The 14,600-nt window shown below is 32.2% G+C and overlaps 2 protein-coding genes across 2 annotated transcripts; one reads left to right on the plus strand and one right to left on the minus strand.

Annotated features, from left to right (window-relative positions):
* Positions 1-1,401: 1,401 nt before the first annotated feature.
* Positions 1,402-12,517, plus strand: LOC8283258 (ran-binding protein M homolog). Its single transcript, XM_002521785.4, has 10 exons — positions 1,402-2,000; positions 3,937-4,083; positions 4,224-4,310; positions 5,730-5,775; positions 6,355-6,431; positions 7,464-7,626; positions 10,054-10,122; positions 10,511-10,570; positions 10,964-11,050; positions 11,757-12,517. The coding sequence occupies exons 1-10, from the start codon at positions 1,555-1,557 to the stop codon at positions 12,036-12,038; spliced, it is 1,464 nt and encodes a 487-aa protein (XP_002521831.2). The 5' UTR covers positions 1,402-1,554; the 3' UTR covers positions 12,039-12,517.
* A 645-nt stretch (positions 12,518-13,162) lies between these two features.
* Positions 13,163-14,374, minus strand: LOC8283257 (V-type proton ATPase subunit G). Its single transcript, XM_002521784.4, has 4 exons — positions 14,142-14,374; positions 13,863-13,960; positions 13,653-13,753; positions 13,163-13,563 (listed from the first exon to the last, which is right to left on the minus strand). Exons 2-4 carry the CDS (start codon positions 13,948-13,950, stop codon positions 13,426-13,428), a joined length of 327 nt encoding a protein of 108 aa, XP_002521830.1. The 5' UTR covers positions 13,951-13,960; positions 14,142-14,374; the 3' UTR covers positions 13,163-13,425.
* Positions 14,375-14,600: the final 226 nt, after the last annotated feature.

Genomic DNA, 14,600 nt, shown 5'->3' on the forward strand with positions numbered 1-14,600 from the left:
TTAGTTTCGTGATTATATAATGTTATCATAAGAAATAACATATTAATTATATTTTAATATTATATTAACTAATAAATTAGATTTCTAATTATATAGTAAATAAAATTTTAGAAAATAATATTTTAAATAATATTTTTGATATTATAATAATAATAAATTAATTTTTAATTATATAATAAAATTTTAATTCTAAAAATAGTAATATCAATTATATTGATAGTATTTATTCATATAATATTAAAATTAATTAATAAATATTTTAAAAATAATTTATATATTATTATGCTAATAAAATTTAAAATTTTAAAAATTATAAAATATATATAAAAATAATTAGTTTACTATTACTTTTTTAAAATATTATAAATTTTATTAAATTATATCTATCAATTTTATTTTATAATCAAAATAATAATAGTGTTCAAGCAACGGGTGGATAAACGACTAGTTACACATAAGTTTCAATCTTATATACGCATGTTACAATTAAAATATAATGTATCAAAAGATATATATATATATATATATATATATATTTTTTTTTTAAATCTTATAAATTAATGTATTTATAAATTTGTAATAATGAACTTATAAAATAAATTTATTTATCATAAAAAAGTCTTTTATTTATTAAAAATAGTTAAATTATAAAATTTATGAACTTATTTCGCCTCAAGCATTATTTAACAAATTAAAATAATTAATTAAAAGCTAATTTATAAATTTTATAGTTAGATAATAATTGTAATTGTAAAAAATATATTAATTATATTTTTAATATTATATTATTTAATATGTTAATTTTTTAATTATAATATAATTTTAATATTTAAATGTAGCATATCAAATATAATTAATAAATATTTTAATTACTATAGTAATAAAAATTATAAAATACTAGAAATTATTTTATTTATCTATCCATATTTATTATCTATAATTAAAATAATGACAATGTAGCATATAAATAAATAACTAATAAAAATATAATCTTTTACTTTTCTAAGAACTCATTCAGATTGAATAAATTTTAGAATTTATAAATTTAATTAAATTTAATGAATGAATTATAATCAATGAATTTGAAATAATAAATTTTAAAAATTACTTAATCTAAATTAAATATAAAAATAAATATTTACTAAAAATTAAGAAACTTATAAAATAATATAGATTTTCAAAAATCAATATAAATTAAGTAATACAATCCATATATTTTAATTAATTAAATTGTAAAATCTATTATCTCTATTAAAAAATTTTGAAGGACGAATAAAGATTGTCTTAAGTTAAAACCTTGAAAACCCATCAATCGGAACACTGAGGCAGCCAACCCAAATAGTTAACGAAAATCTAAGTAAAGCAGCCTGATTCCACAAAAGGCTCAAAGCAGAGAATCAAAACCCCTCTCTAACTTAGCAACACAGGAAGATACTTGCGTCTCTTTCGTTTCTTCAAACAAACTTAAAAAAGAGAAATTAAAAAAATCTCTCTCTCTCTTTCTCTAAAAATCCCCAAATTCGCCACTTTAAATGATCGATTAGGGTTCCAAAAATGAGCACTAGAAACAACAACAGCAGCAGCAACAGCAACAACGTCACCTCCAATGGTACCAGTTCCAACAGTCAACAACAACAAGATCCAGCCACCTACTTTCTAAAGCTGGCGCGGCAATCTTCGGCAGGTGCCACTTCATCATCATCATCATCATCGGTGAGAATGATGGAAGACGAGGAGGACGTGAGAGAGGAAGAGCCAACGGAACTAAACACGATAAACAGTTCGGGAGGGTTTATAGTGATATCAACTGATAAGCTAAGTGTGAAGTACACGAGTGTTAATCTTCATGGTCATGATGTCGGTGCTGTGCAAGCTAATAAGCCTGCTCCTGTTAAACGCCTGGTTTATTATTTCGAGATTTTTATTAAAAATTCTGGTGCTAAAGGACAGATTGCTATTGGTTTCACTAATGACACCTTTAAGATGCGAAGGCAGCCAGGGTAATTTTCTTTAATTGTTGCATTAAAGAGTTTTGATTTGGAATGAAATGGAATTCAAGATAATGTAGGTGCTTTTTGGTGTGTTTTCTTAGGGTTGTTTGACTATAGACAAAATGCAAAAGAAAAAGGAACTAAGAAGAATGTAACGAATGTCCTAATTGTTTGACCAATATGGATATAATATTCCACCAATTTTGGGTTAAACTTATTGTTTAGTAGTTAAGAGTACCTCTTAGAACAGTTTATGGACTTGTTTACTGTACTAGATGTTGTTCCTTTACATGGTTTTATTGGTTTCATCTGTAAATATGATTAGATTAGCTGTTTGGAAGAATATAACTGATGACTTCATGATTTTTCACTGTCATTATTGTATATTATTTGAATCTCTTAGGTGCTTATTTGTGATCAGATGTTTTTGTGAGCCTTGTTAAAAGTGGCTGGAAATCAGTCCTTAGCTGTCCAAGTTATACGCACCTGCTTGTCTGACTTAGTTAACTTGTTATGAAATTTTAAATAATGTTTTTGATTAGCCAGAACATCTAAAATTCATAGTAAAATAGCAATGCTATAATGGATATAATGTTCAACTTCTACAACTAGTTCAATGTATGTACTCTGCACGTGAGAACAGAGACAAAAGGCAACCACCACTAACTACATTCAAATATGAACAAAAGGGATCAATAACACCTTAACTTTACTCGCTGCTTCAAGAAAATTTAGTAGTAATCCTAATCATCATCAAGCAAAAGATCTTCATCCTTCCCTTCTCTTCGTTAGAGCAGGGTCCCCAATGCCTATGTCTCCTCTAAATTGGTGTCTGCCCTGTTTATAGTTTGCAATTGATTAACTGTTGGCAGTCCTAACAGTTGATTAACTTGTAGAAAGAGATGCAATTTCATTTGTTTTTGGAATAAGGGAGCCAATTGTGTTGTTACATTCACTTTTTAAGAGCTAATTCCATGTAATTTCTCTTATTTATGGACATTGATAATACCACCCAGTAAAACCATATTGCATAAAGAAATGATAGCCCTGAAGGTGCATGGTGGCATGTGCCTGGTGCATGCCTTAGGAGTGGTGCTTCACTTGAGGCCACTTGAGGAATGATTTAGGGCCTACTTGAGCCTGGGTATGCCTGACAACTATCATTGGTGCTGAAAGCTGAGTGCTTCTTGGAGCTTTGAGTAAAGCAAAGAACATAAGCTTTCATGTGAGCTCGAGTTTATGAAATAAAATATAGATTTTGTTCATATGATGCAGATATGAAACATAATGAACATATAATATTTTCCTAGTATTTTATTTAATTTATTCTTTCTAATGTGAGAGCTTTATTCTATTGTGGAAAGGGTGTAGGTCTAATTATATCTGGACCCGGACCATCTATTTAATTTTTTAAATCTTTCCATGTATACCTAGGCTTTCAGCTACTATAATAATTTAGGGAAAAATCATGACTGAATCGTTGGATGAAAATAAGTGAAAAATGTTTAATCAGATCACAAATGTAGTATCTCACAGTTTAGGTTCACTCATACATTCATGTCTAAAGCTCCAAGGATAGGCCTGTGCGCTTTGTAGGCGTGCCTAAGCAAAGCGCCTCACCTCAGGCTTGAAATATGCATCCATCGTGGGCCTTTTTCTTAAGGCTAAATACTAAAAGCTTTGGCAAAGCAAAAGTCAACTATCCTCTTCTAATGCTTCAGTGGTTTGGGGAGATTTAGATATGCTATATCAATTGATGGATTATTCAATGGCATTGTAATTATGCCTCTGAAAACATGAGGAGAAAAGATACTTGGTTAGGACTGCAGCTCTATATTTTCTCCCCCACTATGTAAGCAAGTTTTTGTGTTGCAGAGCCTTGTTAATAATAGGTATACTGCGGTTTCTTATGAACATTTCTTCCCTTTTTTGTTCCCTGTGTTAGGTGGGAAGCAAACAGTTGTGGATATCATGGAGATGATGGGCATCTGTATCGTGGACAAGGCAAGGGAGAGCCTTTTGGCCCAACCTTTACATCCAAAGATACAGTTGGTGCTGGTATTAACTACTCTTCACAGGAATTCTTTTTCACGTAAGACTATGCCCAATTTGGTCAGTATGGTCTTTTACTTTGCATGCATTTGTATAGACATGTAGATTCTAGAATTATAAATTATCCATCTGTTAATTGTGAAAATCCTTATTTTTACATGTGCTCCTATATTGGTGTAGTAAAAATGGATCGGTGGTTGGGGCAGTTTACAAGGATATAAAAGGTCCCTTATTCCCTACGGTTGCTGTTCACAGCCTGAATGAAGAGTATGCAGTACTTATACTTGTTAATTTTATGCTGTTTAGCTATTATTTTGGGACACTTTTGCTTGTTGGTTCTTGCACGAGATTTAGATATTGCAAATATGGTGCTGCCAGCTATGCAATATGCTTGATTAGATTATTTGATTGTATTTGGTCTGATTAAATTGTTTGTATTATTGAGTATTGCCACACTTGAATACTATATTCTTAGACTTGAATTTTGCTTCATCTTATGATGCATATGTAGCCCCAGAAAATTCTTCTTTGCAAACCAAGGTCCCTATGGTGACTAAGATTCTGGTTACACCAAGCTTTCATTCTTATGCTGACTGAATTTTTAGCAAAACAGGATAATATTGGTCTGATTTCTAATAGAGTATGAGCTTTGATTGATTATTTAATTAACAAAGCAAAGGTAAAGTAGATTTAGTGGAAAATATGTTATAAACTATAATTACACAGATTTGAAGTTGACGATATAACACCCCTTTTTGTATTTCAGCCTGTCAGAAAGATAGGTACGTTCGAACCAGAACCAGAATTTTAACTTTCATTTAAGTTGAGTAGTGGGTATCTGCAATATGATTGGCCATACTAATCCTCACGATTGCTTATCAATTGAGTTGAGTGCTATGTTGTAGCTTAGCTAGCAGAGGCACTCCATGATTTTTGAAACAAAATTGAAACTCACCTGGATTAATATGTTAACAAAAATATATTTTCATGTTTAACTTTCCATCCTACAGTATTTTCAATGCGGGCACTGCTTGTATCTAATTAAGCTGCTTTGGTTTTGGGTCTGTGTGTGTTTTAACATGCATGCTCAAGTGCGAGGCATGCTGGTAGTGGAGTACATATTGAATCTATGCTATGTGCAGTGATGCTCAGTTTTAGAGCACTGAGACAAGACAATTGATGTATTAATTAATAGGTGTAATATACTCTAAAATATCTTCTATCCCATGAATTGCTGTTTAAAAAACTCGTTTTTGAAAATTACTGTATTGAAGGTGATTAATACTGTAATACTGCAGTGTAATATCAAATTTCCTTCTGGTTTTGATAAAAGGAGCATATCTGCCTCATTATTTTCTGTTAAAAGTTATTCAGCTTAATTATAAAAATATGTAGTTTCTATATTTGGGATTTTATGTATCAACTTGTTGAGAAAGGCTGTGAAAGAATTGTATTTTCTCCACTGAATGTTTTCTTGCATGGAAAATTATGATTGTATTGAATCCCTAACAACGGCTCATTGTCTCTTGAGGCATAGTTCCTCTCTGATGTGGCAGAATTAGTAATAATATAAAACTTTCTCTTGCTCTGTAATTCTGCTGATATTATTTTATTATTGGTAAAACAATTTTAATTTTTTAATATGCATAGATTTTAATTTTTTTTTTTTAAATTTCAATCTGGCAGGATTGAAGTCAACTTTGGGCAGAAGCAATTTGCTTTTGACCTCAAGGCAAGTTATCCTGTCAATTTCTTTTTTCTCACATGTATTGTTATGTTGTTGATAAGTGAATTTGTATTTCTTTTTTGTTAAATGTTGTCAATCAAGTTGAAATTATTGCTGAATCTAATGAATTAGGTGGTGCAGAGTTACTGTGCAAATTTCTATTTATCGATCACCATTGCAGGCTTCTTGAAGGTCCCTCTATGTGATAATTAATGGCTGTTTATAATGTCCCAACCAGATGAAATTATACTTTGTGTCAATTGATGTATTGAACCTTATGTTTAATCTGTCTAAATCTAGTAGTTCTTCATTTCTTTCGGCTGAAATTGCATATGCTGTTACATGCTCTTTTTGGTTTTAAGACTTCAAGTCCATGTCTCATTTGGTTATAACTTGATTTGAATTATTTTGTTGGCTTGCATAAATTCCTGACTAGCTTTTTGGCTATTGTTTATGCTCGTAGAGATTTGTGGGCTAAAGTAAAATATTCAACTTAGCTCATTTACTTATGTTGACATTATTGTAATTTTTAAATCAAGTCCTTGTCATATTAATGTTGTCTTTTGTTTCATTTCATTTGATTAGGAATATGAAGCACATGAAAGGATGAAGCAACAGACAACAATTGAGAAAATATCTTTGTCTCCAAATGTGAGTTATGGGTAAGTTCACTACAAATTTGACTCTCTTTTATATGAAACATATTGTCCTCTTGGTTGTAAATAATACAATGTGCATGTTGAAAGAAATATTTAGAAATTAATTGTTGGGTCATGGCAATCGAGTTTTCTTTATTTTATTTTCTTCACTATGAGCTTTTCTCTCTATGTTGATCTTTCTCAAATATGATATTATACTTCTAATTTGTATATGAAGGTCCTGTGGGTTTTGGTTCGAGTGATAGTAGAATGGGATGGACAGGGCTGGTGTAGTATTGGGAACAAATTTGTGGAATGAGTTTCCTGAAAGAACAGTAAGTACTTTTGAAGAAGAATTTGAGCTGGAAACTCTCCATTGACATTCTTAGTTAATGAAAGGAAAAAGAGATAAAGGAGGTGGGAGGAAGGTGGAGGGTGGAAAGTTGGGCTAAATCTTAGAGTGGGGAAGTAACACTTCTTAGGAGCTTGGTGCTTGACTACTAGGAGTCTGGAAAATAAGGAGGAAAAATATAACAAATACACCTTTAAATAATTTTATGGAGATCAGTTTATTCTTGAGCAAGAGAGACTACTTTTGTAGCTGCTTTTCTTATTATCTTTTGCACACTTGCTTGCACTCACAATATGGAATAAGATCTTAGATATTAAATTTAAGTTGTGGCTTGTCATTTAGCAGCATCAGAAAATTATTATCCTCTCATGTGAGCACCATGGGGTCTTACAAGTTGTTGATAAGAATTATTTCGTTGAAGTTCTAGAGTGGATGATCACCTGGTATTTAAGTTCTATAATTTTATTCTACATCCGCCAAATGTTTTATAATGTTAATTGGACGGAAAGCACTAAATATTCTGCTCTATAAAGTGATTTAAAATAGTAACCAATATGCACCATATCAGTCATATATATGTATGGGCACATGATTAATTTCATTTTGGTAAACAGCTGTAATTGATGAACTGAAATTGTTGTTTTTATTGTTACATGTTTCTCTGACTATTATCTGTTGATGACTGATTTGTATTTCACGATCAGACTTGTGCACTCCTACTTACTGCATTATGGCTATGAGGAGACTCTCAATTCATTTGACTTGGCTAGTAAAAGTACTGTTCCTCCTATACAAGTAGCTCTAGAGAATGGGTTTGATGAACAGGACATTATGTATGCATTGAACCAGAGAAGAACTCTTCGACAGGTATGAATAGAGTTGATCATTGGTTTTTCTCCTTGAAGTAGTAGTTTGCATCAGTTGACATGCAACTTGTTCAGACTATGGATTGATATTTAATGAGTGTGCTGCTTGTGTCTCTTCAGCAGAAGTGCCTTTCTGTGTATCTTTATGTTTTTGTTTTCTTTTCTTTGTCTCTTTTGCATGAGAATTTAATTCAGTGCTTGTTCTTGTTGTTCAAAATGATATTTTCCTTTGATTGGAAGTGCTAATATTTAATTCCCTGAATCAGAATTGTCACTATGTCGAGCACTTCTTTCTATTTTTTTCCGAATGGATTATCTATGTATTCACTATAGTGCATGATAAGGGAATGTTATAGGATGTTTCTTGATGAATGGAACAGCCAAGGATTGGAAAGTCACTTCAGTGGATGTATTTTCCGAAGCATCACACTGGCTTAGGGAATTGGGTTGGCATGAATAATATAGCACAGAAACTTGCTTGCTAACTGCAGAAAGTTTAGATTTCTTAGTGGTTAAGAATAGAGCTTTATGATGGAGAGCATTTAGAAAGCTCATGTATGTTTCAGTTTTTGCTTGTACATTATCTCTTATCTCTATGCTAACAATAAATTTTTTCTGGGAAGTGAAAAAATTGTGTTTAGCTGGTTACCTATAAAAATGAGGGGCAAAGGGTTGGCCATTTTTTGTGCATTGCTCAGCACTGTAGATTGTGTTTCTTTAATCATGCCAAAATCTGTTAAGGAGGTGTTAGAAAAGCGCGCATGATAGCGCAGAGCCAGCTGGAATGGGATGCAGCCCTCTATAGCAATGAAATATTGGACTGTAAGGTTTAAAAGGAATAATGCAGCACTCTCAACTTTTGATATTAAATCAAGGATGATACCTTACTTTTGCACAGGTGTTTTGTGCTGTGGGTTTTAGATGCTCTAGATACTGTACAGAGTTACAGATTTTCTTGAGTTCTATGACTCTTGTTTTTCTAAATTTTGGACTCTTCAAGGTGTCAAAAAAAAAAGGAGAATTTTTTCTTAGGCGCTTCTATTCTGTATACCCTGAATGTTTGGAGTGCACAATATCCGGGAATGCTATATGTGGAGATAAGCTAAAATTTCTTGCTTTTGGAAAGTACTTCTTAGCTATTCCTTTGTTTTTCAAATTTAATTTTGCTATAAAGAAAAACTAATATTTATTGAAGATGTTTGTTATTTTGCTTTGCCCATTGCTGCTAGTATCACTCTAAACTTAAAATGACGACATATATTTCTATAATTTTATTGGCTTAATTGCCCATTAAGTCAGGTACTTAGCATTTGTTTATCTAATTTAGCATGTAATTTTAGATTTCCAATTCCAGCACCATGTTTTAATATTGATTTCAATTATAGCCTCCGGTAAAATTTCAACCAAATTTGCTGACGTGGCATGAACTTCGGCAAAAAAAAAAAAGTCTGAGTCAGCATTAGAATTGCTTCACACCATACTCAACAACACGAAGAAATGCAATACCAACTCCATTGCTGAGCCTGTCCCCCTTTTTTTAGTTGTTGCTGGAGTTTAGGCCATATCAACAAATTTGGCTGATAATTTTACATACACTAAGATTGAAAGCAATGTTGAAATATGGTGCTGAAATTGAAAATTTGAAAACTAAAGTATATGATTTTTTGGCAATTAAGTCTATTTTTGTTACCCATGGTGTGGCAGTGGGCTGCTGACTGTTAGGTTGGTGCTAAATATCCGAATGGGGATTCACATGACAAAACAAAAAAGAAAAAATATTATTTGTTCTCTCTCAAAAAGACACTCTTTTGATTCTTTTCCCTTTCAAAACCTGCTTCTTGTTATCAGACTAAATAATGATTTTTGCCTTTTGGCTTCAAAATAGCAAAAAAAAATACTTTTAACAAGTGAACCAAACAATAAGATTAAGGAAAGTGTTGGTTGGAGCATGTCCAAATGTTAATTTTATTCTACTGATTGTTAAGATGAGATTTTTTTTTGGCCGGCTTTAGGCACACTGAAATGTTTAGAAAGATGTGTGGGAAGGTAGTAGCAACATAGTATGCCTTATATTGGTCTTTTGATGTTTAGTTTTATGGAAGGATTAGTCAATATTAATCGATGTTATGCTGCATTTTGAATAATAATTTGCTTTCTATTCTCTCTTGATACAAAATTCTTATAGTAGTTTTTGGAACATAATGTGTACAAAGCTTTTCTGGGAAAACAAGTATGCTTGACCACAATCTCCTGTTAAATTGGTTTCCCCTTTTCTGATTTTTCTTTCATGCTGTCATAACATCAGTGAAGATATGCCCCAGTAGCTTAGCTCCATGTGGTTTTTCTATTTATTATATGTAAATTAGTATTGCTTGTTTTCCTTTCAAATGTAAAATTCAGTTTGCTGACATTTTTTCTGTTAATGAAGCTAATCAGGAATGGAGATATCGATGCTGCAATCAGTAAACTTCGTGATTGGTATCCCCAGATTGTGCAGGTGAGTGCAATTTAATGAGATTTTGTACTATGGAGGAGGGAAGAGGTTCTAGAATTGCATTAACTCTTTGATGTTCATATGATAAACATTATAATGAATTTATACTTTCATAGGTTCATGAAAGTAATTTTTTTTTTTCTATCTTTTCTTTAACGCAAATTGAAAGGTAAATAGGGATAATATATATGCTTGTTTATCTAAAAAGAAAAATTGCTGTTATTAATTGGAAATGATATCTTTACTTGAGTTTAAGAATTACTAAGATCTTGTGTATAATTTCCCTCATGGATGTTCTTAATACCCACCCCCGAATGTAATCCAAGCTTTCCACTATTTCTATTAGTGCTTATTTTATCGAGTCATGACTCCTAGTAATGCTTTTACGCAGGATGAAAGATCAGCCATGTGCTTTCTGCTTCACTGTCAGAAATTTATTGAATTGGTTCGGGTATGTTTTAATTCTTATTTAATTTGCTTGTGGATAATTTTGTTCATTTTGGAAGGGAAATCTCTAATCTTTGATTGGAATGATGATTATGCACTAACGTGTATGTTATTTTGCTAAAGCTTACTATAGCAAATCTCTAGATTTGGTCTTGCAGCATTAACATGTGTAATTTATACAGGGAAGTTTTTCATGCAGTAATGATATTGTATCATGTGTCTGCAAGTATTTTATGATGTAATTTAGTTGCGCTTGTGTGCCTGGGAATGTAATTTTTTCTTTTTCTTTTTTGTTCAAAGTGTTTTCCCTTTTTACGTAAAAGATGATGCCATTTTTCTGTTCATGATGCATATCTTGACAAGGTTATTTACATGTAACTTAATGTAATTTATATAGGTTGGAGCACTAGAGGAGGCTGTGAAATACGGAAGGAGTGAATTGGCAAAATTCTTTGAATTGTCTGGGTTTGATGATATGGTTCAGGTATTGAAAAATTCCATTTTCCAAATAATATAGCATCTTTGTGCCCGCGGATTATGTATTCTGATAATTTGGGAGGGTGGATCTGAGAACTTGTGATCTCATTAGAGGAGGGTTTTCTAGTAGGCTTTATATGGGCACCTCTGCCATACTTTGTGCATGTTAAATGACAGTTCTCTTAAAATGTTCAGATGCAAGTTGATGATGGGGACATGGGGTTCCCATCTAGATCTATACTTCTTGAAGTTGGATCAAGTTCATGAATGCCATTGCTTCATCCATTTAGATTTGTGAAAACTGGTAATGATCCATGGAGAATAAAAATTGTCTCTTTCCACTTTGGAACAGGCTAAAAGATACGAAAGAAAAAGAAAGTCCTATACATTTAACTCTATTGTCATAAGCAGAAAGAGTGAGTTTTCTTTATTACAACACTGGTCCCTGTCAGTCATTAATATATACCCTAAGAATCAGAAATTATATATAACATTGGTAAAGAGAACCTTTAAATAGCTAAAAGGACGTGCCCTTGTAGAAAGTTATCCTTGATTTTTCTGGTGTTGAATCAATTCCACAGGCTTATGCTAATTGGAGTGGTTTGGACTTGCTGATTCTGTTACTGATGTTTGTATTTCTGAGGATGGGTTTCATGTAGATTCATTTATTTGTAGATTAATGCTAAGTCATCATTTTCATTCTCCCTGTATAGGACTGTGTAGCTTTGCTAGCATATGAACAACCACAGGAGTCCTCAGTTGGCTATCTTCTTGAAGAGGCGCAACGTGAGATTGTGGCTGACACTGTAAATGCTATGATATTATCTACAAATCCGAACCTGAAGGATTTGCAAGGCTGCTTGCGCTCATATCTCGAGAGGTTACTGAGGCAGCTCACTGTTTGTTGTTTGGAGAGAAGGTCCTTGAATGGGGATCAAGGTGAAGCTTTCCATTTGCATAGAGTACTTAATAGCAGCAAGAAAGCCAAGTGCTAGCTAAAATGATCTGGGTAGCTGCACCTTCCATCTTTCTTTCGCTGTTCATATTTCCGGTTGACCTTTCCCTGAACTGCAATTCAAGTCATCAGATATGACAGTGTCTGGTGTGCTTTGGTGGGAGACCCTTTCATGCATGGCTAAGTGAAGTGAACTGAGGGTCGGGGGGTATATACTCAATTTCCCCAAAGCTTGTTACTCTTTGAAATTTGATCATGGAACTGTGATCTCCAATTAGACACGCCTGGAGATGCAAATCTCAGGCTTTTTCTGTACATATTGTTTTTACAGGAGTTCATTACCAAAGATTTTTTTCCTTTCTTTCTTAAAAAACGCAGTTATGCTTCATTTGAATGGCGAAAAGAAGTGCTTCTCGCATTTGTTGTTTAAATTTCCTGGTTTGTTATCTTACTAGAATTTGTAAAAGCTATCTATCTACAATGCTTTCCTCCTATTCTAGATGAGTTAATGTTCTTTTATGATTTTGTCAGTTTACAAAATTGAAATCTTTTTCTTTTAAAATTATTTTTTTCATTAGTAAAATTTCTAAAATGAAGAGCTGTTTTCTAGTGTTTATGAATAATAGTACTGACTTTAAACTGGAAGTTGTGTTTCTAAAATCCACACTCTCTTTAATCTCTCTTTCTCTCTGCAGCTACCTCTGTTTTTATTGGGCTATTCCAGAAAAAATTACGTCATAATGGTGACTCCAGTATCTCAAAAATTATCAGCACAACTAAAGCAAATCTATGAAAACCGAAACAGAAATGCAACTTTTGCATTAAGATCAAATGATTTTTCTTATTTATTTTTCATTACTGGACTTGGGATTTATTCATTTCATCAAACTTAATATTAAGAGATTGAAAAATTGTGCAGTTGCAGAAAGGGATTAGCAATTGTCTAACATCACATCTGCCAAGTTACTATTTGGTTGTGAATCAGCCATATCCGGCGACACTGTTATAGTTGGGAATCCTCAATCAGCTTGAAAATGAGGGATTTGATAATATTCAAGTCCAACTAAATTAATATCTGGTTAAAGAAAAAAAAAGAGATATACCTCGTATAATTTTATACTTCGTACAGATACAAATCACCAAAAAAAGAAAAAAAAAAAGAAATAAAGAAAAATACTCTCATGGAATTTGTACTTCAAATGATAAAAATATAAAAATCTGCAATAAGGCAAAACATATGTTCTCAATAAAAATTCTCAACCAAGCTTTGCAGCTCTACTGTTGGTTACTAAAGAATTTCTAAGCAGAGAGAAAGCTGAATGCAAATTTAATATAAAGAATTGGTGAGTTAGCTATGGCTTCTGTCACTGCGAGTCAGTGATATCTATGCTCTCCAAATTCTAAATAAACCTTGGAAGCATCAAATGCTAAACAGTTGTAACATACTTCAACAGCATGGCAACAACGTCTGGCTGCACCTTTGTGGCTGATTCCTTTAACTTGTTAATCTTTACTTCAGTTTCTTCATCAAGCCTTTTCACAGTAGACCCAGAAGTCCCACTTGTCTATATATATATATATATATAAAGATCAGAACCCACATAAAATCATTTGAAGTTTTCTAGTTTTGAAGAAAAATATTCTAATTTAATACCTCAGTTAGTTGCTTTTGATACTCTGACTCCATATGAGAGCGATAATTTGCCACTTCTTTCTCAGCTTCATGTTTAGCTTGCTTTAACCTTGTCATCTTCACTGAATAAATTAGATTTTATTTGAAAGATTCATAATAAGGGGGGGGGGGGAAGGTTCAACATGAAATTTGAATAATATAAAATGCAAATATTTATTATTGTGCTCATACAGTTCCTAGCAGCAGAAACAATGTGCTGTGCTTCCTGTTCTGCAGTTAGCAGCATCTGAATGCCTCCTTGACCTCTCATGGAATCCATGCTACCTCAGCTACAAAAGAACATATATTTTAATTTCCCACGGCAATGTATCTAATAGATCCCATTATTAGCTAAACTTAAGTTATTCAAATAAAATGAAACTGACATGCCCAATCTGATTTGAAGCCTGATCAAAATGCAACAAGTGTTCATCAGATTCAAATTCATACAAGATATAGATAAATAAATACCTGAAATAATTAATGGAAAGAAAAGGAAGAATATTGTTTTCCAGGAACCTCTTCGCAGAATACTGTTTTCTGGGAAATTCTTCCCCAAAAGGAAATCAACAAAGGAAGGGTGGCAATGGAATTTGTTACAGAACCTAAAAGAAAAAGGGGTTGGCCAGATAGAGAGAGATGTTAACCATTTATCCATAGATAAAGGAGGGATTAGTTTTAATCTCCTATGAAAATGGTTACATTAACACGTATAATTAATGGCTAAAATGCTAAGCAAAAAAATAAGTATTGCATATATATCCGTTGTTCCCATTAAAATGTGTGATACAGGAAGATAATTTAATGCATAATCGGGTTTTACATATAATTCTATTTTCCATTTTAATAAAGTAAAATCTCTCAATTAAAAAGAATAATAGGAATAAGCTCTATATTTTGATAAGTTATAAGTATTTTAAATATTGTCTT

This window comes from Ricinus communis, chromosome 2 (assembly GCF_019578655.1).
Source record: "Ricinus communis isolate WT05 ecotype wild-type chromosome 2, ASM1957865v1, whole genome shotgun sequence".
Taxonomy (NCBI): domain Eukaryota; kingdom Viridiplantae; phylum Streptophyta; class Magnoliopsida; order Malpighiales; family Euphorbiaceae; genus Ricinus; species Ricinus communis.

Coding starts and splice junctions, on each gene's coding strand:
- LOC8283258 (XM_002521785.4), top strand. CDS start 1,555: ATGAGCACTAGAAACAACAACAGCAGCAGCAACAGCAACAACGTCACC. Junction 6,432..7,463: donor TCTCCAAATGTGAGTTATGG/GTAAGTTCACTA, acceptor TTTCACGATCAG/ACTTGTGCACTCCTACTTAC. Junction 7,627..10,053: donor AGAGAAGAACTCTTCGACAG/GTATGAATAGAG, acceptor CTGTTAATGAAG/CTAATCAGGAATGGAGATAT.
- LOC8283257 (XM_002521784.4), bottom strand. CDS start 13,950: ATGGATTCCATGAGAGGTCAAGGAGGCATTCAGATGCTGCTAACTGCA. Junction 13,754..13,862: donor TGTTTCTGCTGCTAGGAACT/GTATGAGCACAA, acceptor TAATTTATTCAG/TGAAGATGACAAGGTTAAAG. Junction 13,564..13,652: donor ATCAAAAGCAACTAACTGAG/GTATTAAATTAG, acceptor ATATATATATAG/ACAAGTGGGACTTCTGGGTC.